The sequence below is a fragment of the Aquarana catesbeiana genome, linkage group LG03, assembly GCF_042186555.1.
Source record: "Aquarana catesbeiana isolate 2022-GZ linkage group LG03, ASM4218655v1, whole genome shotgun sequence".
NCBI lineage: Eukaryota > Metazoa > Chordata > Amphibia > Anura > Ranidae > Aquarana > Aquarana catesbeiana.
This window is the reverse complement of record NC_133326.1, coordinates 717,877,970-717,903,788: the sequence shown is the minus strand read 5'-3', so window position 1 is coordinate 717,903,788 and position 25,819 is coordinate 717,877,970. Positions and strand designations below refer to the sequence as shown.

General features: G+C 45.6%; 1 protein-coding gene and 1 pseudogene across 1 annotated transcript in view; both read left to right on the top strand.

Moving 5' to 3' along the window:
• LOC141134914 (hepatic lectin-like) overlaps positions 1 to 21,877 on the top strand; it is a 30,557-nt gene extending 8,680 nt beyond the window's left edge. Inside the window, exons 5-8 of the mRNA XM_073624346.1 lie at positions 860 to 922; positions 10,509 to 10,660; positions 17,271 to 17,377; positions 17,598 to 21,877. Of these exons, the coding sequence (XP_073480447.1) occupies positions 860 to 922; positions 10,509 to 10,660; positions 17,271 to 17,377; positions 17,598 to 17,730 (455 nt within the window). The 3' untranslated portion in view covers positions 17,731 to 21,877. The remainder of the gene's footprint in view (positions 1 to 859; positions 923 to 10,508; positions 10,661 to 17,270; positions 17,378 to 17,597) is intronic.
• A 1,558-nt stretch (positions 21,878 to 23,435) lies between these two features.
• On the top strand, positions 23,436 to 24,363 carry LOC141134913 (small ribosomal subunit protein uS2-like; annotated as a pseudogene).
• Positions 24,364 to 25,819: the final 1,456 nt, after the last annotated feature.

Here is a 25,819-nt window from a genome sequence, read left to right as displayed (position 1 = left end):
GTACACAGTGGGCAGCTTCCCAACTGTGCAGGCATAAATAGAGCGGTCACACTGCGCAGGTGCAAATCCGTTCTCATATGTGTGGTAATCAATAATGTTGCACACCTCAGATGGCATTAGCGAAGCTATTTTTGAGTGGTACAAGTGAATGACAGAACCTACACAGTGCAATCTTTACTATACACAGCATAGCTGCAGGGGACAAGGCCAAAAATTTGGCAGGGACACGTCCTTCCTGGGGAAAGACCCCCAAGATGGGGTCAGATGACAACCTTATAGTAAATATCTTTCAGTAAAGGCATCACGCAATCACAGACCTCTAATTACATACAATCGTAACACTCCTCTCCTGTACATACCGCCCAGTGTCATACCCCCCACACTCCTCTCCTTTACATACTGCCCACTGTCATACCCCCCACACTCCTCTCCTTTACATACTGCCCACTGGCATACCCCCCACACTCCTCTCCTGTACATACTACCCACTGTCATACCCCCCACACTCCTCTCCTGTACATACTACCCACTGTCATACCCTCCACACTCCTCTCCTGTACATACTGCCCACTGTCATACCCTCCACACTCCTCTCCTGTATATACTACCCACTGTCATACCCTCCACACTCCTCTCCTGTACATACTGCTCACTGTCATACCCTCCACACTCCTCTCCTGTACATACTGCTCACTGTCATACCCTCCACACTCCTCTCCTGTATATACTACCCACTGTCATACCCTCTACATTGCTCCACTGGTCATGAAGTAAAATAAATATGTGTATAGTTTTTTGACTGCATAATAATTTTGGTGAATTTCTTTAAAGATTCATGCATGTTTTTCTCTTTCTACAGTCTCCAGTTTGATCAGTAAAGTAAAAGAGATCGATTCCACAATTAATTATATTTCAGTAAATGGTAAGTTGAATTTCTAAAACAAATAACTTTTTTGCAGTCCAATTCTTCCCCTAATGCCCCCTCTCAAGTGTCCTGGTTGACTAGCACAGTCCTCGTTCCAACTGTCATACCCTCCATGATCCTCTTCTGTACATACCATCTACTATCATATCCTCAACACTCCTCTTCTGTACATATTGACCACACTGCCCAGTGACACTGACCTGCTCTCTTTCTGGTGGTGCGGTAAAGCGTGGCTCTCTCTAATGGTGTGGTACAGCATGGCTCTCTCTCTGGTGGTGTGGTACAGCGTGGCTCTCTGGTGGTGCAGTACAGTGTGGCTCTCTGGTGGTGAAGTACAGTGTGGCTCTCTGGTGGTGAAGTACAGTGTGGCTCTCTCTCTGGTGGTGAGGTACAGTGTGGCTCTCTCTCTGGTGGTGCAGTACAGCATGTCTCTCTCTCTGGTGGTGCAGTACAGCATGTCTCTCTCTCTGGTGGTGCAGTACAGCGTGGCTCTCTCTCTGGTGGTGTGGTGCAGGGTGGCTCTCTCTCTGGTGGTGCGGGTACAGCGTGGCTCTCTCTCTGGTGGTGCGGTACAGCGTGGCTCTCTCTCTGGTGGTGCGGTACAGCGTGCTCTATCTGGTGGTGTGGGTACAGTGTGGCTCTCTCTGGTGGTGCGGTACAGAGTGGCTCTATCTGGTGGTGTGGGTACAGCGTGGCTCTCTCTCTGGTGGTGCGGTACAGCGTGGCTCTATCTGTGGTGTGGGTACAGTGTGGCTCACTCTAGTGGTGTGGTACAGCGTGGCTCTATCTGGTGAACAATTGGGCCACCGATCTCTGGGACTACATTTCCCATGATGCCCCTCTAGTTGCTTTTGATTGGCCCTCCGCTGTGGCCAATGGGGAGGGAAGAAGAACAGACAGGAAAGCCTTCTCTTCCCTGTGCTGCCGAAATAAGAAGGGGAGGGGGGGCGAGCAGGGGAAACATCGTGTCAGCAGCCTGCAGCTCTCCCCATCGTGCAGATGCCCATGGCTGGAGGAGGAGAGTGGAACTGTCAGCGCGGCTCTGAGGCTGAGCTGTGTGTGAGAGAGAGAGAGACACACAGCTCAGCCCATGCAGCCGCCAGAGATGACACAGGCACGGCCGCATAGCGATAGGCGAGTGGCGGCCGCGGTCTGTGTTACCCATGTATAGGCCGTGGTCGCTGCTTACCCCCCGCTGTGCGGCCTGATCATCAACAGGCCACGGAACGGACGGCCCCGGTCCAACGGGCAAATGCCCGGTCTGCCCTATGGCCAGTCCGGGTCTGCTCTCCTGTACATACTGCCCACTGTCATATCCTCCACTAGGATGATAAAGGACCTGGGGGTCCTAGTAAATGATAGGCTCAGCAATGGCACGCAATGCCAAGCTGCTGCTAACAAAGCAAACTGAATATTGGCATGCATTAAAAAGGGGATTAATTCCAGAGATAAAACGATAATTCTCCCGCTCTACAAGACTCTGGTCTGGCCGCACCTAGAGTATGCTGTCCAGTTCTGGGCCCCAGTCCCGGTACAAAGAAGGGCAACAAAGCTAATAAAGGGACTTGAGGACATTAGTTATGAGGAAAGGTTGCGAGCACTGAACTTATTCTCTCTTAAAAATACCATACTGGTGACCCCACAATAGGGATAAAACTTTTTCGCGGAAGGGAGTTTAATAAAACACGTGGCCACTCATTAAAATGAGAAGAAAAGAGGTTTAACCTTAACCACAAACCAGCCACCGTCATTATACTGCGGCAGGTCGGCATGATCCCACGAGCCGTCATAGCTATACGTCGGCTCCTTTTAGCGGAATAGCAGGCGCTGCACTGCGGGGGGTGCCGATGCTCATGGCTGGCAGTCACGATGACTGCCGGCCACGCGGGACCGCGGGTACGAGAGAGTAAACACACAAATCTCTGTTCTGTGAGGAGAGGAGAGGCAGATCGTGAGTTCCTACTAGCTAGGAACCACAATCGCTCATCTCCTATAGTCAGTCCCATCCCCCTACAGTTAGAACACACCTATGGAACACACTGAAACCCTTGATCGCCCCCTAGTGTTAACTCCTTCCCTGCCAGTGACATTTACATAGTAATCAGTGCATTTCTATAGCACTGATCGCTGTATAATTGTCCAAAAATAGTGTCAAAATTGTCTGGTCTGTCCACCATAATGTCGCAGTCCTGATAAAAATCACAGATCGCCGCCATTACTAGTAAAAAAAATAATAATAAAAATGCCATAAATCTATCCCCTCTTTTGTAGATGCTATAACTTTTGCTCAAACCAATCAATATACGCTTAATGCGATTTTTTTTTTATTACCAAAAATATGTACAAGAATACAGTCAGGTCCATAAATATTGGGACATTGACACAATTCTAATCTTTTTGGCTCTATACACCACCACAATGGATTTGAAATGAAATGAGCAAGATGTGCTTTAACTGCAGACTTTCAGCTTTAATTTGAGGGTATTTACATCCAAATCAGGTGAACGGTGTAAGAATTACAACAGTTTGTATATGTGCCTCCCACTTTTAAGGGACCAAAAGTATTGGGACAATTGGCTGCTCAGATGTTCCATGGCATCCTTAAAAAGAAAAAACGCACCGGTGAGCTCAGCAACACCAAAAGACCCGGAAGACCACGGAAAACAACTGTGGTGGATGACCGAAGAATTCTTTCCCTGGTGAAGAAAACACCCTTCACAACAGTTGGCCAGATCAAGAACACTCTCCAGGAGGTAGGTGTATATGTGTGTCAAAGTCAACAATCAAGAGAAGACTTCACCAGAGTGAATACAGAGGGTTCACCACAAGATGTAAACCATTGGTGAGCCTCAAAAACAGGAAGGCCAGATTAGAGTTTGCCAAACAACATCTAAAAAAGCCTTCACAGTTCTGGAACAACATCCTATGGACAGATGAGGCCAAGATCAACTTGTACCAGAGTGATGGGAAGAGAAGAGTATAGAGAAGTAAAGGAACTGCTCATGATCCAAAGCATACCACCTCATCAGTGAAGCATGGTGGTGGTAGTGTCATGGTGTGGGCATGAATGGCTGCCAATGGAACTGGTTCTCTTGTATTTATTGATGATGTGACTGCTGACAAAAGCAGCAGGATGAATTCTGAAGTGTTTCGGGCAATATTATCTGCTCATATTCAGCAAAATGCTTCAGAACTCATTGGACGGAGCTTCACAGTGCAGATGGACAATCACCCAAAGCATACAGCGAAAGCAACCAAAGAGATTTTTAAGGGAAAGAAGTGGAATGTTATGCAATGGCCAAGTTAATCACCTGACCTGAATCCGATTGAGCATGCATTTCACTTGCTGAAGACAAAACTGAAGGGAAAATGCCCCAAGAACAAGCAGGAACTGAAGACAGTTGCAGTAGAGGCCTGGCAGAGCATCACCAGGGATGAAACCCAGCGTCTGGTGTGATGTCTATGCGTTCCAGACTTCAGGCTGTAATTGACTGCAAAGGATTTGCAACCAAGTATTAAAAAGTAAAAGTTTGATGGATGATTGTTAATCTGTCCCATTACTTTTGGTCCCTTAAAAAGTGGGAGGCACATATACAAACTATTGTAATTCCTACATCGTTCACCTGATTTGGATGTAAATACCCTAAAATTAAAGCTGAAAGTCTGCAGTTAAAGCACATCTTGTCTGTTTCATTTCAAATCCATTGTTGTGGTGTATAGAGCCAAAAAGATTAGAATTGTGTTGCTGTCCCAATATTTATGGACCTGATTGTATGCATTTAAAGTTTGCTATACATTCTGGGCCTGCATAGTGCTATAATGATTATCCCCTGTTGTGAAGGGTGTTTTCTTCACCAGGGAAAGAATTCTTCGGTCATCCACCACAGTTGTTTTCCGTGGTCTTCCGGGTCTTTTGGTGTTGCTGAGCTCACCGGTGCATTCTTTCTTTTTAAGGATGTTCCAAACAGCTGATTTGGCCATACCTAATGTTTTTGCTATCTCTCTGGTGGGTTTGTTTTGTTTTTTCAGCCTGATGATGGCTTGCTTCACTGATAGTGACAGCTCTTTAGATCTCATATTGAGAGTTGACAGCAACAGATTCCAAATGCAAATAACACACTTGAAATGAACTCTGGACCTTTTATCTGCTCCTTGTAAATGGGATAATGAGGGAATAACACACACCTGGCCATGGAACAGCTGAGCAGCCAATTGTCCCATTACTTTTGGTCCCTTAAAAAGTGTGAGGCACATATACAAACTGTTGTAATTCCTACACCGTTCACCTGATTTGGATGTAAATACCCTCATATTAAAGCAGAAAGTCTGCAGTTAAAGCACATCTTGTTTGTTTCATTTCAAATCCATTGTGGTGGTGTATAGAGCCAAAAAGATTAGAATTGTGTCAATGTCCCAATATGTATGGATCTGACTGTACATGTCGGTCTAAACTGAGGAAAAAAATGTGCTTTTAAAAAAATATAAAAGGGGATATTTATTATAGCAAAAAGTAAAAGATATTGTTTTTTTTTTTCAAAATTGTCGCTCTTTTTTTGTTTATAGCGCAAGAAATAAAAAACGCAGATGTGATCAAATACCACCAAAAGAAAGCTCTATTTGTGGGAAAAAAAGGACGTCAATTTTGTTTGGGTACAGTGTCATACGACTGCGCAATTTTCAGTTAAAGCAACGCAGTGCCGTATCGCAAAAAATGGCCTGGTCATTGAGCAGCCAAATCTTCCGGGGCTGAATTGGCTAAACTACGTAGAAGGTTCTTTACTGTAAGAGCGGCAAGGATGTGTTCACACCCATGCAATCTGATTCCTGCACCATTTGGCAGTTCGCACTGACATCTGCAAACCGATCTGGGGGTGTCATTAACTTTGCATTGACGCCCGCATCGGTTCGCAGATGTCAGTGTGAACCGCTGGTAGGTGACATGTGATGCGAGAATGCTGGAATATCGCTGGTTCCCGCATCGCATATATGTGAACCGGGACTTAAATGGGACAGAACACAGTATATACTGTATGTGATGTTTGTTATTAAAGATAGATAAATTTGATCTAAATCCTAACAAGAGGGTTCTGAAGAGTTAACTATGTTTAATCTGTCTGTGCTCAGTCATGCCCTCAAGTTAACTTGGGCAGTCGGGTGTAAAATGTTGCCATGTCTTAATGTTGCACTGTGTCCTTTAGGTTGACCTGTGAGCTAAAGGTAACTGAGCAGGAAGGGTCAGCAGTTTTCCTGCCATTTTTGCAAAGTTATCGCCCCCCTCTCAGTCATAAATTAAAAAAGGGGTCTCAACCAATGTTGTAGAGATCAGTTCCTGGGGAAATACTGTATTTAGTAGTAGTTACTTTGCTGGAGTGGAACACCTCCTTTGGGGGGTGATGGGAACCCAGTCGGGGTTCCCAGTGGGGTCTGGAATCTGGAGACCATTGTGGACTTACAAGCACCAATGAGGAACTTTCCTACCTTTATGGATTACTGCCAAATCATGGACTCCAATCCTTGTAGATATATTTCCTAGATGGACTTTTGCTTCTGCCTAAGGGGCACAGCATGTAGGATGCTGTCTAGAGTAGGCTATATTGCCAATGCTAGGGACAACTGTATTTGTATAATGTGCTTAAAAGCAGCCAAGCAACCGGGGAATGTGTGACAGGCAAGTGTGATGGACACTCTGATAGTGAAGGGGTGTGATGCTTGGACCCTTGATTAGCAACTGGCTCCCACATACCAGGGCTGTCCTTGCAGCACAGAGTGCCTAAAGACTTAGTCAGGAGTCATTGGAGAGAGTGGGATGTATGAGGTACCCAGGAGTCCAGGACCCCACACGCACCCCTTTAGTAACTTCAGACCAGGCCATGAGCAGTTGAAGCAACTTTACTGAACTTTTGGCAAAACATGTATAACATGCAGTAATGTGTTTTCCATAACTGAACCCAACTGTGGTTGCCCCAGGTTACCTGCACCTAAGTCTCTTAGAGGAAAGTCCAAACTTAGCGGTGCTCTAACAGAGAAGTCCATGTTCCAGGCTTCTTCCAATGAATCAGCCTTCCAGAGGAGACCATAGATCCCAGCAAGTCTTCAGTGTAGGTTCCCCATGCATTTCCCCAAGTGTTCCAAGGAGCGCCCCTCCAGGATCTGGACCTATTCCCTTTTATAGAACACAGGAGGGAGTCTGGAAAGCAAATCATTAACCCTTTCCCCTGACCTGGGCAGCCAGGTGCTAACTAAATACACACAGTAGGCAACCTGCCTACAGGCGAAATGTCGTCTGGCCAGTCTGTATCCAAATTGGGAGTTTTCCAGGAAGGATGGCATGACCCTCTCCTTTCCCTACTCATCTGGAACCTCTCTACTAATTACTGTCCCTGTCAGACGGGTGACCTGTCCGTACACAACCCACGCACAAAATGCATGCCAAACCACGGAGCCAGGGCATTAAATAGGCTTTGCGTCAACCAAGATGAATGTCAGAGTTGACAGCTTCCAATCAGATAGCTTCCCCAGTGACCCAAGAAACCATAGAGGAACCAAGTTCCTCTTGACTCCCCCTCCAAGTGCAACGCTGCTGTGGTCAAGCACCACCTACCGTGGAGAAAATAGACTGTACCTGCCTACAAAACCAAAAATGTAATATATTACAGTTGCATCAAAACACAGTACAAAGCAACATGAAAATTTCAATTGATGTAATTAAAGCACAACAGGAAAAAGTTCAAACAACATAATCAGAGTATTCTGCAGGAAGCTCGCAGCGCTTAGACTGCAATCACGACCAGAAACAGTGTCCTCTGGGGAGTCATGTAGCAGGTAATCATCTTTTGGCTGTGACTCCGGAGGCTCGAACGGTAGAGGAGATGGGTATCACTCTGCAGGAACCTCTTGCATTGGTGTACTGTCCACAGGGTCAAACTCTTCCAGGTCTCCAGCTGGTCTGACGGAACAGTCACCACTTAGCACACAGGGCCTCAGCAGGTTTCAGTAGAGACGTCTCTTGAGAGGATTGGATCCTTCTGAGACCACATCATATACTGGAGTTGGGGGGAAAGGGCTGTCTTTCCACTTGATATTGGGTATGTTCCCCCTTGGGCTCTAGCTTAATGCCTCGCTTATTTTTGAAATTTTTTCCCAACATTTGGTCCAACATGTTGGTGCCATCTAACTCTGTGCCCTTGTTCAAGAGTCCGTAACATGCCCAGCAGGGTGCGGTTGAACCGTTCACAAGCTCCATTACCCTGGCCTGTGAATGGTAGGGGAGATATGTGACTTACACTGGGGTGGCACAGCTCAGACATAATCACTGACTAAATGTTTTAGACTTGGTTTGAGAGTATCTGGGGAAACTGTATGGTTGGGGTCATCTCGTCCTTAGTGGGGTCTACCACCTCAAACTTGGTGAAGTCTTTGACAAAAATAGTGATGTCCTGGTGGGATCTTATGTACGGAGCAAGTTTCACACTCCCAGCAATCCTTCTGAACTTCTGAATCTGCCAGCTGCGGGCAGAAGAAGTATCTTCTAACCAAGGACCTGGTTCTGTCGACTACAAAGTGTCCACTCGCAGTATGTAGTACGCGGCAGACTTAGAGGATGTGCAACTAGGGGACCACAATTTGTAGGATGTCCCGCTATTTGGTAGAAAAGCGCACCTTGCAATAAAGCACACAGTCTTTGACACTCATTGGAGAGTGGCTTACGCCATCGAGAGAGGAATCCCTGTACCTGCATGAGATCTGGATCCTTCTGTTGAATCAGTGCCAATTCCTCTCAACTGTAAATGTCGGTGGACTCCACCTGCGGAACTGCTCCCTGTTCCCTGAGAGAGCATGAGGTGGATGCTGTGGGCAGGACAGGAGCTAAATTGATGTCTTCTCGCCAAGAGTTCACATCCTCCCATGGGTGTTCCACCTGATAGTGGGAGACTGTGGCTTGCATAGGCAATCACCCATTAATAACCATCTTGTGTTTGAGCCAGTACAGCTCCTAGGCCTTGTAAACTCCCATCCGTATATACACAGAAGGGCTGTTCCAGCCTTCAGTCCTACTACAAACTGGCCCATCAATGGACGATCTGAGTCAGTGATATCAGTACAGCCTCATGCACCCCTTTTCTCCAGCCATTTTCAAAGGTTCTGGAGTGCTACCGCAAAGTGGGTGAGGCTCTCGTTCTCCTGTTGCGTCTGAACAAAGAGTCTGAGCCTCATCTCTGGGATTGTCATAGTCTCTCCGAACTGGCCCTTCAGATGTATCATAATTTGTTCCAAGGTGGCACAGTCCTGTTCCAGCAGTGCTATCACTGAGTTAATAGCCAGCTCCACAATCAGCCGGATGGTAACCTGACACAGGCATGCAGCACTTTCAAGTCTCTCCTCCCACTCAGCCAGAGTAACATTGGAGCCATTAAAATGGGCACCAGAGCAAGAGCCGATCCTAGCCAGGTGTAGACTGTAATAATGTCAAAGTCCAATAATTCACAGCAAGCCCGGGGGGGGGGAAGGTGCCCGACCAGGAACACTCACAGATTGTAATAGCAGTGTGTAGCCGAGTAGGTCTCAGATGTGCCTACAGAGTCTGTCTTGAGGGGCAGAATGTGACCTGGTCAGTCTTTACCTAAATGGGGGGGTTTCCAGGAAGGATGGAATGTCACTATCCTTTTCCCTACCTGTGGAACCTCTCCCTGCTGCTAATCACTGTCCCTGTCAGATGGGTGACCTGTTCCTACACTACCCACACGCAAAATGCAGGGCCTTAAATAGGCTCTGCCTGACCCAAGATGGCTGCCAAAGTCACATGGGGCAGCAGTATCTGACCGGATATCTTCCCCAGTGACCCAGGAAACCATGGAGGAACCATGTTCCTCTTGACTTTCTCTCCGTCTGCACTGCTGCTGCAGTTGAGCACCACCTACAGTGAAAAAAATAGACTGCACCAGCCTACAAACCCAAAACTAAAAATGTAATATACTGTATTGCAGCTTCACAATCAATAAATGTAGTGCCTGCAGTTTTCTTTTTTTATGTTTTCACCCTATGTTTTCACCTGGTGATCTGGCCAGTAACAGACCTTCTGTATTAGAGCACCTACACTCTGGATGAAGGAGCACAGGAGGCATAGCAGGCAGCAGCATTGTCAGTCGGGGGTAGGGGAGTGTTAGATGGACTAGCAGATTTAGATACACTATCAAACTGATGTTAAACTCAAGCTCACATTTTATAAGCAGTTACGGCAAACAGTTGGTTTTCCTTTTTGGACAGAGTTACATAAATAAAAGTTGGCCATTGTTAGTACCCCTGTCAGTGGTAAATGGTTTGTTTCATTTCTTTAACTGATACAATATGTAGGAGAGCTTGTTCTTTTGAATTGTAGACTCTCTGACTGTAAGATACATTTTTCTGTTAACATACACAAAGCAAAATGTGAACAATTCCTTTTAAGCAAGAAAAACCCCCATTAATCTGAGGTGTGACCACTTCTGTAGATGTTTTTTATTTATTTTTCTATAAGGATTTATTCGACTTGGGATAATGTGACAGTTTAGTACGAGTCTCACCATCCTCTCCCTCTCTCTCCCAGGCACTGTTGCTCTATTGTGCGGTAAAGACTGGACGTTCTATAAACTCAGTTGTTACTACAAGTCTACAATTAAAACGTCATGGAATTCCGCCAAAGAAGGCTGTGAAAAAAAGATGTCCCACCTGGTGATCATTAATGGGGATGGTGAGATGGTAAGAGTATCAGGCACCTCAGATATGTCTCCATGACTTGTGTTACCGACTCAGCCTGGTCTCTCTTCCAATGTTTAATCTCCACTTCAGATATTCTCTTCATACATGGAAGATTTCTCCATCATGGAATTTTTAATAATACGCTGTAGTTCAATGGTTGTTGTTCATCTTCCCACCACGCTTTCACCCAATGGTGTAGTATAATAGTTATACTATATTGTCAAAAGTATTGGGATGCCTGCCTTTACACGCACATGAAATGTAATGGCATCCCAGTCTTAGTCCGTAGGGTTCAATATTGAGTTGGCCCACCCTTTGCAGCTATAACAGCTTCAACTCTTCTGGGAAGGCTTTAAGACAAAGACAATTCCATAGCTCAACTCACCAACCAGTCTGCTGACCAACCAAATTAGCCTGTCTAACCGTCTGTTAAAAGCAGGGGTTTAGTTAGCACACATTTGCAAACGCATGTGAAAGCTGCAAGGCCTCGTCAAGGCACCCTGTATTACTTGCAGTCCTAACACTACTAAATTTATAAGTGTCTCCACAGTGGAAGCACATGCATTGAATGGATAGGTGTGAGACAGGTGAGCCTGGAGGCGGCCCAAGCCCCCTTAAAGGGACAGGAGCACACTGGACACCCAGCAAGAGCACAATGGCAGCAAAGGTGTACAGTGTGTCCCTGACCCACATTTACGAACAGTAACAAAACACTGGCCACCGCCTCCAGGCTCACCTGTCTCACACCTATCCATTCAATGCATGTGCTTCCACTGTGGAGACACTTATAAAAAGTCCATTTTGGTCGGCTTGTAAATTGGAGACATCCTGTAAAGACGTTATTCTACTGCATAGCTTAGTGTCATCTCCAAAAACTGAAATGGTACTTTTGATCCCAGACCCAATATCATTTATAAATATATAAAAAAGTAAGGGTCCCAACACTGAACCTTGGGGTACACCACTGATAACCTTAGACCATTCAGAGTAAGAATCATTAACCACTACTCTGAATTCGGTCTTTTTGCCAGTTTTCTATCCATTTACAAACTGATATTTCCAAGCCTGTAGACTTTACCTTACACATGAGCCGTGTGTGGGGAACTGTGTCAAACAATTTTGCAAAATCCAAGTATACCACGTCCACCGCCACCCCTCTGTCCAAGTATACCACGTCCACCGCCACCCCTCTGTCCAAGTATACCACGTCCACCGCCACCCCTCTGTCCAAGTATACCACGTCAACAGCCACCCCTCTGACCAAGTATACCACGTCCACAGCCACCCCTCTGACCAAGTATGCCACGTCCACAGCCACCCATCTGTCCAAGGTTTTACTTACCTCCTCATAAAAAGAAATCAGGTTTGTTTAAAATATTTTTTTCAGCAAGAACTCGTCTATGTGGTCTTTTATTAAACTCTCCAGTAGGGTTGAGCCGAACACCCCCCCTGTTCGGTTCGCACCAGAACATGCGAACAGGAAAAAATTTCGTTCGAACATGCGAACACCGTTAAAGTCTATGGGACACGAACATGAATAATCAAAAGTGCTAATTTTAAAGGCTAATATGCAAGTTATTGTCATAAAAAGTGTTTGGGGACCTGGGTCCTGTCCCAGGGGACATGGATCAATGCAAAAAAAAGTTTTAAAAACGGCCGTTTTTTCAGGAGCAGTGATTTTAATAATGCTTAAAGTCAAACAATAAAAGTGTAATATCCCTTTAAATTTCGTACCTGGGGGGTGTCTATAGTATACCTGTAAAGGGGCGCTTGTTTCCTGTGTTTAGAACAGTCTGACAGCAAAATGACATTTTGAAGTAAAAAACTAATTTAAAACTACCCGCGGCTATTGCATTGCCGACAATACACATAGAAGTTCATTGATAAAAACGGCATGGGAATTCCCCAAAGGGGAACCCCAAACCAAAATAAAAAAAAAAATGACGTGGGAGTCCCCCTAAATTCCATACCAGGCCCTTCAGGTCTGGTATGGATATTAAGGGGAACCCCGGCCAAAATTTAAAAAAAAAAATGACGTGGGGTTCCCCCTAAATTCCATACCAGACCCTTCAGGTCTGGTATGGATTTTAAGGGGAACCCCGCGCCAAAAAAAAAAAAAAAAAAAAACGTTGTGGGGTCCCCCCAAAAATCCATACCAGACCCTTATCCGAGCACGCAACCTGGCAGGCCGCAGGAAAAGAGGGGGGGACGAGAGTGCGGCCCCCCCCTCCTGAACCGTACCAGGCCACATGCCCTCAACATTGGGAGGGTGCTGTGGGGTAGCCCCCCAAAACACCTTGTCCCCATGTTGATGAGGACAAGGGCCTCATCCCCACAACCCTGGCCGGTGGTTGTGGGGGTCTGCGGGCGGGGGGCTTATCGGAATCTGGAAGCCCCCTTTAACAAGGGGACCCCCAGATTCCGACCCCCCCCTGTGTGAAATGGTAAGGGGGTACAAAAGTACCCCTACCATTTCACTAAAAAACTGTCAAAAATGTAAAAAATGACAAGAGACAGTTTTTGACAATTCCTTTATTTAAATACTTCTTCTTTCTTCTATCCTCCTTCCTCTTCTGGTTCTTCTGGTTCTTCTGGCTCTTCTGGTTCTTCCTCCGGCGTTCTCGTCCAGCATCTCCTCCGCGGCGTCTTCTATCTTCTTCTCCTCGGGCCGCTCTGCACCCATGGCATGGGGGGAGGCTCCTGCTCTTCTCTTCATCTTCTTCATCTTCTTCTCTTCTTCTTTTCTTCTCTTCTTCTCTTCTTCTCTTCTTCATTTTCTTCTCCGGGCCGCTCTGCACCCATGCTGGCATGGAGGGAGGCTCCTGCTGTGTGACGGCGCTCCTCGTCTGACAGTTCTTAAATAACGGGGGGCGGGGCCACCCGGTGACCCCGCCCCCCTATGACACACGGGACATGAGGGACTTCCCTGTGGCATTCCCCGTGACGTCACAGGGAAGTCCCGTCAAGTCACCGTGCATCAGAGGGGGGCGGGGTCACCGGGTGGCCCCGCCCACCGTTATTTAAGAACTGTCAGACGAGGAGCGCCGTCACACAGCGGGAGCCTCCCTTCATGCTAGCATGGGTGCGGAGCGGCCCGGAGAAGAAAATGAAGAAGAGAAGAAAAGAAGAAGAGAAGAAGAGAAGAAGATGAAGAAGAAGAGAAGAGCGGGAGCCTCCCCCCATGCCATGGGTGCGGAGCGGCCCGAGGAGAAGAAGATAGAAGACGCCGCGGAGGAGATGCTGGACGAGAACGCCGGAGGAAGAACCAGAAGAGCCAGAAGAACCAGAAGAACCAGAAGAACCAGAAGATGAAGGAAGATAGAAGAAAGAAGAAGTATTTAAATAAAGGAATTGTCAAAAACTGTCTCTTGTCATTTTTAACATTTTTGACAGTTTTTTAGTGAAATGGTAGGGGTACTTTTGTACCCCCTTACCATTTCACACAGGGGGGGGCAGGATCTGGGGGTCCCCTTGTTAAAGGGGGCTTCCAGATTCCGATAAGCCCCCCGCCCGCAGACCCCCACAACCACCGGCCAGGGTTGTGGGGATGAGGCCCTTGTCCTCATCAACATGGGGACAAGGTGTTTTGGGGGGCTACCCCAAAGCACCCTCCCAATGATGAGGGCATGTGGCCTGGTACGGTTCAGGAGGGGGGGGCCGCACTCTCGTCCCCCCCTCTTTTCCTGCGGCCTGCCAGGTTGCGTGCTCGGATAAGGGTCTGGTATGGATTTTTGGGGGGACCCCACGCCGTTTTTTTTTTTTTTTTTGGCGCGGGGTTCCCCTTAAAATCCATACCAGACCTGAAGGGTCTGGTATGGAATTTAGGGGGAACCCCACGTCATTTTTTTTTTTAATTTTGGCCGGGGTTCCCCTTAATATCCATACCAGACCTGAAGGGCCTGGTATGGAATTTAGGGGGACTCCCACGTCATTTTTTTTTTTTTATTTTGGTTCGGGGTTCCCCTTTGGGGAATTCCCATGCCGTTTTTATCAATGAACTTCTATGTGTATTGTCGGCAATGCATTAATAGCCGCGGGTAGTTTTAAATGAGTTTTTTCCTTCAAAATGTCATTTTGCTGTCAGACTGTTCTAAACACAGGAAACATGCGCCCCTTTACAGGCATACTATAGACATCCCCCAGGTACGAAATTTAAAGGGATATTACACTTTTATTGTTTGACTTTAAGCATTATTAAAATCACTGCTCCTGAAAAAACGGCCGTTTTTAAAACTTTTTTTTGCATTGATCCATGTCCCCTGGGGCAGGACCCAGGTCCCCAAACACTTTTTATGACAATAACTTGCATATTAGCCTTTAAAATTAGCACTTTTGATTTCTCCCATAGACTTTTAAAGGGTGTTCCGCGGCATTCGAATTTGCCGCGAACACCCCAAATTGTTCGCTGTTCGGCGAACTTGCGAACAGCCAATGTTCGAGTCGAACATGAGTTCGACTCGAACTCGAAGCTAATCCCTACTCTCCAGTATCTTCCCGACTATAGAAGTTAAACTAACAGGTCTATAGTTACTTGGTAAAGACTTTGTTCCCTTTTTAAATATGGGCACCACATTGGCCACATTGCGCCAATCCAGTGGTACCATTCCAGTCATTAACGAGTCCCTAAAAATTAGATACAATGGCCTTGAAATGACAGAGCTCAATTCTTTTAGGATCCGTGGGTGGATGCCATCTGGTCCAGGTGCTTTATCCACCTTTATGCTGTCTAAATATTTCTGGACCATATCCCTTTTGAGCCATTGTGGATCATTTGGGGCTGTGTCACTACCACCCCCATTATGGACATGAGATCCCCCATGCTCCTTTGTATGAAGAAACTGAAGAAAGTATTTAATACATTTGCTTTTTCTTTGTCCCCAGTCACCCACTCTAGATTATTTTGTAAAGGGCCTACATGCTCAGACCTGACCTTTTTACTATTAATATATAGCAGACCCATTCACACCAGATGCTGCTGTCTTTACATCTTCCTCCCCCAACATACTCCTCTTAGTCTTCCGCTCTTTGTTACTATTCCATGGATTTCAGTAATACCTTTCATAGTCCAGCTGTCATTTCCCTTTCCACTATTTCCTGCTGTATTTGCAGCTACCAGTGGGGATTGTTCAGAAAAAAATGGCAGATCCCAACTTTCCCTTCCTCCCACAGATTTCTTACTAACTTTGTCCAGAGTCACTGGTTTCATAACATCAGTAGAATCCATTCCTGTAGCCATCTTTACTGCAGAGCTCTGTGCAGACACAGGAGGTTTTCCTTCCAAAACTCTGCTGTGCACACTGCTCTCCATGCTGGTGTCCATACTGAAAGTTTTAACAAAGCATGGATTTTCAATACGTTTTACCTTTACAGGACCGGGCATAGAGTCCTCACCATCATTGTCATCAGCAGAATCCGACAAAAATTGAAAAGCTTTCAGGACCCCCTCCTCACTCTCTACCCATACTGCCACCACCGATGCTTTTCCATGATTGGTGTCACACCTAATTTTCCAGAACCTCTCCTCATTCTGGAACTTCTCCTTGAATGCTCCACTCTTTTCCTTTACCGATTTCACCAGGTTCTGCTGCTTCTTGATGGCGTCCTCCAAAACTTTAGGCTCTGGTTTCAAACTCTATCTCTTGCTGCTCTATACCTTATCGTGTGAAACTTTCTTTTTCCTGTAGTCCGCTTTCAGGCTCACCAGCTTTTCCTCCTCCTTCTTAATTCTCGCCAAATGGTCAGTAACCCGCTCTCTGAAAGCAGGGGTAGATTCCCATGTATGCAGCCTATTTTCAAAAAATCTGATAGTAACAAAATCTAGGGGACATGAAAAGCCACACACCCAGAGACTTACAGCATCTATGGGGACCTGACATTCCTCCATGCCTTTGTCCAGGCCCTTGGCCACCATCTGTCCTTCTCAAGACCTTAAATCTTCTCAAACTCAGCCAGAATGGAAGGAAGGACTTTTTTTCTGAGTGTAAATCTGACACACTGCATTCCACGTGATGTAACGGACTACTAAAATAGCTAGAAAAAGTGTCTCAAAATTAGAATCCCGGCAAGTCTCAAAGGCCCTGTATGACCACTCCACATAACTCAAGCGGGAAAGGAAAGAGATACCCAGAGCTCCACCCACTTATAGGCTTCTACATTGAAGGGGCACTGAAGCAAGAAATGGTCCATCGCCTTCTCCAGACCGCCACACTCCACTGTTGGACAACCACGGTTCTCCACAGAGCGATGCTTCAGGTTGCTCTTCACATAGAGTCTGCCATGGAATGAGCGCCAGGCCAAATCCCGAAAATTTTAGGGGATTCTCTCCATATTCAGGACATTTGAGTGTAAGCTGTTCTGGCACAGAGACTGATGTGACTGGCTCAGTGTTTTCTGTACAGCACTGTGGTATATGTCAGAGCTTTATAAATGTATAATAATAATAGTGTGTGGCTATGGGAGGATATTACAGTGTAAGCTGCTCTGGTACAGAGACTGAGGTGTCTGGTTCTGTGTATTGCTGAATATGTCACAAATATTATAACAATCATAATTAAATGTCTAGATGAAAAACACTGCATTGTAACAATTTCTATCTTTTGTCTTTCTGAAGAATTTCCTACGTACATTTACACAGAAAGAGAGTCCATGGGTTGGTCTCAACAAGACAGAGCCTAATAAATGGCAATGGGTGGACGGGACTGTTCTTAACACTATAGAGTAAGTCCCCCCTTCCACATCCGATTTCTTTAGACATTGCAAGTCATAAATGTGATCAGCCTCATTGTCTGTGTAGACGTTGAAGATTATATATACTGTACCCATTGTAAATATCACCATTAGTACTTTTTAGGTTCCGAAAACCTTTAGGAATCCCCTGCTTCTCTCCTGCTTGGTATCAGTTTCAGCCCTGGTCACTAATGGGATTTGTTCCTTGCAGGTTCTGGCAGAATGGTCAGCCCGATAATAAAAAAGGAATAGAAGATTGTGCTCAGTTCAGAGAAGGAGATGGCTTGAATGATGTGGATTGTTCTGCGACAAAACCGTACATCTGTGAGAAGGAATTATTCTGAAGTGTGCCGCTGAACCTCAGAAGACACCTCCCGACTCTCTGCTCTTTTATTCAACCACTTCCTACTACAGTAATATGAAATAGGCTAAAAACAAAGAGAAATGTGCAGGCTCCCATGCCTGATCATCTCCTAAAATTGCCAGTTACCTGTCTTCTGTGGTGAGCCTCTAAATTTAACACTTTAGGACAGGGATGTCCAACTCACAGCCCGTGGGCCACATAGGGTTGCCACCTGTCCGGGATTCACCTGGTTTTGAATCGGGTGTCCGGGTTTCTGACTGCCTGAAACCCGGACACAATAATCATAATGGACTGTAGCTCCCCAAGCAACCGAGTACCACAACTTCCGAGTGCATAGGGGTACACACGGGGACCATCCCCATACACGGACAGGAGAGAGGGCTTGATTTGCTCCCCATCCTCCCACCCCTACCCCTCTGTCTGCCCACCCATACTCCAATCCCCGGTGTCTCTGGAAAGAGAGTGTGGGCTGAAAATCTAAAGCTCAGTGACCGGCAGGTACATCGTAGGTGAAAGGTGTCGAGGCCTGAGCCTCCATCCTTGGGTGAGTGAGCTCACCATCCAATGCCACTTTACAAGAACAATAAGCTGGCCCTCCAGGCACGATATTTAAAGGAATTTTTCATTTTCATTGTTGCACTTTAAGCATCATTAACCCTTACGTGTGTTGATTAAAAAAAATACAGCCCTCGCAACACACAATGGAGACTGCGAGCCAGGCCTTCTCGTCCAACATCGGTGCCTGACCTAACAAATGTGCTTCTGGAAGAATGGTCAAACATTCCCAAAGACACACTCCTAAACCTTGTGGACAGCCTTCCCAGAAGAGTTGAAGCTGTTATAGCTGCAAAGGGTGGGCCAACTCAATGTTGAACCCTACGGACTAAGACTGGGATGCCATTAAAGTTCATGTGCGTGTAAAGGCAGGCGTCACAATACTTTTGGCACTATAGTATATGTATCATGAACGCTGCGTGTATCCTCCCTTAAGATTTACTTAACATGCGGTAGAGTAAATGACAAGTGTGTTATATTTACTTAACACATTGAAAAGGGAACCTGTTGGGGCGAGATATTTGGTAGAGGAATAACATTGGCAATTTTGAGGTTTATTGCACAGTTGGTTAAATGGCTGCAGGAGAAGAAATGCAGCACACTGTGGACACTTGGCAAACACCTAGTACCTGCGTGGTAATGGTTGTGTTAACCTCGAAAGAGGGGAGGATACATAAGCAGGGTTGTCGCTCCATGCAACCACCTCCCTGTGATAAAATCCATACAGTACAAATGTAAGTGACGAAACGCGTTGATCGTGGTTACACTGCGACCGCAGGTGACATCAGGACTGCAACCTCCAGAATTAGATGCAGGGGCTCGTCCGTGGTGTCCGGAGGTGGTGAGACTTTTTTACAGTCTATCACATATGGAGACAGTACCTGATGTCATCTCTTATTAATATACCAATATGCAATCATTTTTGTTTTTAATATGTGAGTGGCTTTCTAGCGTTTTTCAATAAATTTTAGCTCATTTGTTTATTGTACCATTGGAGGATACCTTTGCTTTTTTCACATGCTACTGGCCATTAATGAACCCTACGGAGATACACGGTGATACCTTTAGATCTTAACAGCTGGATATTTCACCCAAGTGTTTTGTGCCAACAGAGTAGGAGGCATTGAGATTTGGTGATTGAGGAGGCTATGATTGCTAGGGGCACTGTAATATAAAGGGGGCTGCACTGTAATCATTACAGTACCCTTTATATCACAATGCCCCCTTTACCGTGTAGTCCCCTTTACATCACAGCCCCCCTTTATATTACAGTGCCCCATTTACATCACAGTCCCCCCTTTATATCAGTGTCCTCAGTTCCCCATTACATCACAGCTCTCCTTTACATCACAGTGCCCCCTTTACAGAGCAGTCCTCATTATATTAATGTAAAGGGGCACTGTAATGTAAAAGGGGGCCGAGAAGGGGAACTGATGACACTAATATAAAGGGGGGTTGTGGTGTGAAGGGTGGCTGAGGACAAACTCCATGAATATCCCACCCCCCCGGGCCCTGGGAAAATTGGAAATTATATGCCATGAAACCAGTCTCTGGTGCCAAAAAGGTTGTGGACCTCTGGGTTAGAGGATTGAGCAAGTCACCACATGGTTACTTATATACAAAGCCCAGCCTGTGTAAGAAGATAATCCATGCTTAAGTTTCCGGTTCGTGCTGCACTGGACTGACTGGAGCAGTCTGTGGTCATGGGTGGGTGATTTTGTGGGCAAAGAGAAAGAAATCCCTTCCAGTAGAATGTGCCCAACGGTGGGTGGTGGTGGTTGACCCTCTTGGGGGCTTGAGCTGCTACCTTTCCGATACGGCCTTATGGTCATTTCAGTGAGAAGACTTGGATAGGATAGAAAAAGCGCCCTGATGTCCAAAGAACTGCAAATTTGATGTATGGTGTTTAATAAAAATATAAACATGTACATTGAGCCAACACATTTCGGAGGAAGGGACTCTTCCTTCTTCAGGGCTTTTGCTGCGTGCTATTAAATGGGAATGGTTCCCAAAATAATATATTGATAACAAGGTTTCAGAAAGCAGACGAACAGAGTGTGGGCTAGGGATGCAAAGGCAGCAAGCAAGCTTGCTCCTTCTGCATCACTAGCAACAGCCCTGAAGAATGGGGGGGAAGGTCCATTTGCCAGAAATGCCATGTCCCGGTGTACATGTTTACACTTTAAATAAACGTCATATAAACCAGGCATAAAAGTTGCAGTTCTTTGGACACCGGGAGCTCCTTTTATGCTACCTAAATACTTAGATTTCCGGGAGCCCAGGTCATCAAAATCGATCTCTTTGCTGCTCTCTGGCTCTTGCAGGCATGTGGCTCTTCAGGAGAGCAGCACCATGGTGGACTTTGAAGACAAGGGCGCTAAAAAGTTACAGTAAATATAGATGATCTTCTGTTACAGAGGCTTTGTTTACAAGTGATCCTTTGGAAAGTTACAAAGAATGGACTTAGGAAAGGTCCACTTTTCATTTATTGTGCTTTTTATAAAAAGATTTCTGAAAATTGGACTTTCTTTTTAAAATTATATTTATTATAGGTTAAGGCATGTAACCATATTTCCATATCATGATAAACATTGATAGAAAATGGTTACAAAAGATAATGTTGTGAATGAGGCAAACAAGTAAGAAAAGCTGTAGAACAATTAATGCAACATAATAAGCTCTCTCACATGGTATGTGAAGAGAAAGTGATACTAGGGTTGAATGACTCTCACTGAACAGATGGTCCTGAATATCAGTAATTACAGCTACTACACAAAAGATGAATCTGGGTCGAATTGTTAGAATCAAAACCTCTCCTTAAACTAAAATTAAAGGAAGGTAACATATACTAAAGGTACGATAAATTTAACCTAAAACACATTACAAAAAAAGGAGGGGGGGGATAAAGGATAGTAGGTCCTCCATAGGGTCACAGGTCTTGTCTAAATAAAGATCGGGTGTCCATGCTGCATGCAATTGAGTTAAGCTGTGTGCTTCTTGAAGTTGTGGTCTGTAGTTTGCCCAGGGTGTTTGACAAGCTGGCCTTGAGATACCATTCAGCGTATTTGAAAGATTGGATTAGTGATTCTATTTCCGTGGGAGAAAAGGTGTATTCAATGTAAGAGTACCATCTTGAGAAGAATCTATTAGTTGGAGCATAATTTTGCATCTCCGTATCCAATTTTTGTGAGGTCTTTCTGTACTGCGGTAATCGTTGGTGGTGAAGAGGATGTCCACCTTTTTAGTATATTTGTGGGTGCAGCTAGAGGACATAAGTGAGTCCACTGGGAGATATGGGTTTTGGGTTTGCCCAGTTGCAGTTGGCTGGATTCGTTATGACTGAATAAATGTAGGATAGGTGTCTTAGCAATGTGGCAGCCAGTAATACTGAAAATATACTTTACGATTTGGCTCCAGAAAGCTGAGATTGGGGCACATTTCCAGAAACGATGAAGCAAAGAGGGTTTGAGGGTCCCACATTGCGGACAGTTTGCAGAGTTAGGGGTGTCTCCCGAGAAGTGAGATGGGATAAAAGCCCTGTGTATCAATTTGGGACTGTGCCGTTTTTTTTATATGCCAATTAATATACGTTTTTTGCATTTTCTGCTCTTTTAATAAAGAAACAATTCCTTGCCGAAAAATTGGACTGTGTCAGTTTTTGATGTCAATTAATAATAAATTAGAAATCTTTGGGTGCTGAGATGATCCATGTGGCCAGGCAATGACCACACCTGCACAATATATTATGGTGAAGAAGAGTTCAGTTTCATCCGCATGGGCATCATGATCATGATAAATGATGAGATGTAAGGTGGTCACCCTATGCTACACCTAAATAAACACACAGGTGATGAAGTTTGGTTGATCCATTGCTTTGTCCTCCTCACTAATACTTATCAGGTCAAATAGATTTTTTTTTTTTTTTTTTTTGTCGGTTTGGCACTGCCCCATAGTACCCTGTGAACTGCACTTTAACCCTTTGACTGCTAAGGACATGTTCTAAATATCATGGCAGTCAAATGGTTTAAACAAGCTCATGGTTGCCAACCCCCACCACGCTCCCTGGTCCTATCTCCAGGGATACCAGGACTAATGGACATTGCTCTAGGATGAAGAGTAGGTGATAATCAGGGAAACATATTTTCTCTGACCCCTCCTGTGTGCTGTGATCCTGGAAGTGTTCAGCTCTGAGCACATCTGGGTTCACAGCTATCAGATTCTGGCCAGAGGTGGGTAGGAAAGGAGTGAATTTGGGATTCCTTGTCCCTTATCTGCTTGGAGTTGAGTGTAGAGGAGGCATCATGGGTCTAATAGACACCTTATTTCTCCATAAAGAGTGCACAATTCTGTCATCTAGAGGGCTTATCAGGAGGTGCAGCAATAAACACAATATATCAATTCATGGTTTTCTATGTTATTGTCTCCCTCTAGTGACCAAACCCAGTAAATTCTCTGACCAGTAATAAATAGAATTGTTTCCATGATTTACTACTATTCATTTTTATTCATATATTTACCCCGGTGCACCCATGATTGATTCACAATGTACTAGTAATTCATGTACTCAGACGTAGGCATTTTTGGTTGTTTTATATAAACTTTTATTTAGATTAATACAGTTTATAATTTACAGTCCTCCTGCCGCTTTTTCCCGTAGCAGCAATTTAAAGTATATACTGTAGCACATCTGCTGTATTCAAAGCTTGATAAAGAGGGAAAGTCCTTAAACACATTCCTTAGCACTTTATCTGGAGCAGCCAAGACCCCTCCACCTTGAGGTGCCATCTGAGATTGCCACTTGTCTTGAGCTGGAGCGGGTCCTCTAAAAGGTTGGAGGAGCCGAAGGGGAGCAAGATCATAACCACCTAACCACCTGTAGCCTGATTGAAGCCATGTCCAGAATCCCCCAACATTCCTTCTGGCAACCATCTACTTTTAGACCAATGCTTCTTTTATAGCCCATAAAAGCAGATACTGATTTTACCGAACTCCATTAGTTTAAACAGCACCAGAAGAAGCAAAGCAAAAAAATTATTATCAAAACTAGAATAACGCTCTTTTGCTTCGGTTCCAGCAAGAGACTCCCCACACGATGTTGTGTCTTTTTTCCTCATCGTAGCTTCGGGGGTTTTTAACAATGTTCGGAGGTCTGGATGTCCTGCAAATGAAAGAGGAAGATGTCCTCAAGTTCCTGGCTGCAGGAACGCACTTGGGTGGCACTAACCCCAACTTTCAAATGGAGCAGTATATCTACAAAAGGAAAAGTGATGGTTTTTATATAATAAATCTGAAACAGACATGGGGGAAGCTTCTGCTTACTACACGTGCCATTGTAGCCATTGAAAATCCTGCTGATGTTAGTGTGATTTCCTCCAGAAATACTGGCCAGAGGGCTTTTCTGAAATCTGCTTCTGCCTGAGGGGCCACCCCAGTTGCTGGTCGCTTCACACCTGTTACTTTCACCAATCATATTCAAGCGGCTTTCTGTGAACCATGCCTGTTAGTTTTGACTGACCCACGCGCTGATCATCAACCACTTACTGAGGCACCATACGTCAATATTCCTACTATTGTTCTCTGCAATACAGATTCACCTCTACGTTATGTGGATATTGCCATCCCCTGTCATAACAAGGGTGCCCATTCTGTTGGTCTTATGTGGTGGATGCTAGCTCACGAAGTTCTGCGCATGAGGGTAACAATTTCCCGTGAACATCCATGGGAAGTCATGCCTGATCTCTATTTTTACCAGGATCCGCAGGAGATTGAGAAGGAAGAACAGGCTGCTGAGAAGACTACCACTAAGGAGGAATACCAGGGTGAATGGTCTCCAAATGTTCCAGAGTTTCCTCAGCCTAAAGTTCCTGACTAGTCAGGAGGAGTACAAGTCCCATCTGTACCCATTCAGCAATTTCCTGTGGAGCGTCCTGAGCTCCAAGTAGCTTCCAAACCTGCAGCAAAAGATTGGAGGTCCCAGCCAGCTAGCATAGATGACTGGTCTACTACCCCAACTGCTCAGGCATCAGAATGGGTGGGAACAACTACTGAATGGTCTTAAAAAAACATTCTGGTATTACCCATGTTCAAACATCATGGAGGACTTTTGAAATAAACTTGTTTTTGAGAAAAAAAAAAATAATAATTGAATAACGGCTTAATAAAGTTCCCCAACCCTATTAAAAGCTGACAATTTCTCTATGTGACAAAATTGTGCAGGTGACAGATACTCTTTATGGAGGAATAAGGTGTCTATTGGACCCCCTGATGCCTCTTCTACACTATGCCCCAATCAGATCAGGGACAAAGAATCTCTAATTTGCTCCTTTCCTGCCCACAGCTGGCCACGATCTGTCAGTGGTCAACCCAGAAGTGCTCAGAGCTGAACACTTTGATGATCACTGCACAAAATGACATTTATAAAGCAAAAAAAGTCATTTAAAAGTACTCGCAGCTAAAATGAATTGTCGGGTCTCGGCAATACAGATAAATGTCATTTAAATAAAGGCATGGGATCCCTCCCAGTCCATTGCCAGGCCCTTTAGGTCTGGTATGAATATTAAGGGGAACCCCGAACCAAAATTAAAAAAAAAATTGCGTGGGGGTCCCCCCAAATTCCATACCAAGCCCTTCAGGTCTGGTATGGATATTAGGGGAACCCTGCGCCAATTTTTTTTTTTAAATGGCGTAGGGGTCCACCCAAAATTCATACCAGACCCTGAGGGTCTGGTATGGGTTTTAAGGGGAACCCCGTGCCAAAATTTAAAAAAAAATGGCGTGGGGGTCCCCCCAAAAATCCATTACAGACCCTTATTTGAGCACGCAACCTGGCTGGCTGCAGGAAAAAGGGGGATGAGAGAGCGCCCCCCCACCTGAACTGTACCAGGCCACATGCCCTCAACATGGGGAGGGTACTTTGTGCTAGCCCTCAAAGCACCTTCTCCCCATGTTGATGGGGACAAGGGCCTCATCCCCACAACCCTTGCCCGGTGGTTGTGGGGGTCTGCGGGTGGAGGGCTTATCAGAATCTGGATGCCCCTTTTAACAGGTGGACCCCCAGATCCCGTCCTCCCCCCTGTGTGAAATGGTAACGGGGTACAAATGTACCCATGGGAGGCACCCGCCGTATGACGCATTCTCACAGGTGACAGTTCTTTTATAATTGAGGACATCCCCGGGTGACCTCCGCCCCCCTCTGATGCAAGGGGAAATGCCAGGGTTACCCAGTGACATGTATGGGTGACCCCGTTCCCCCCTGATGCAACAGGGGTTTCTCATGATGCATCAGAGGGGGCAGGGTCACCCATCCATGTCACGGGTGGCCCCGCCCTTGGTTATTTAAGAACTGTCATCCGAGTCACGCGTCATTCTACAATGTACCCCATTACCATTTCACACGGGGGGCCGGGATCTGGGAGTCCACTTTGTTAAAGGGGGCTTCCAGATTCCGATAAGCCCCCCGCCTGCAGACCCCCACAACCACCAGGCAAGGGTTGTGGGGATGAGTCCCTTCTCCC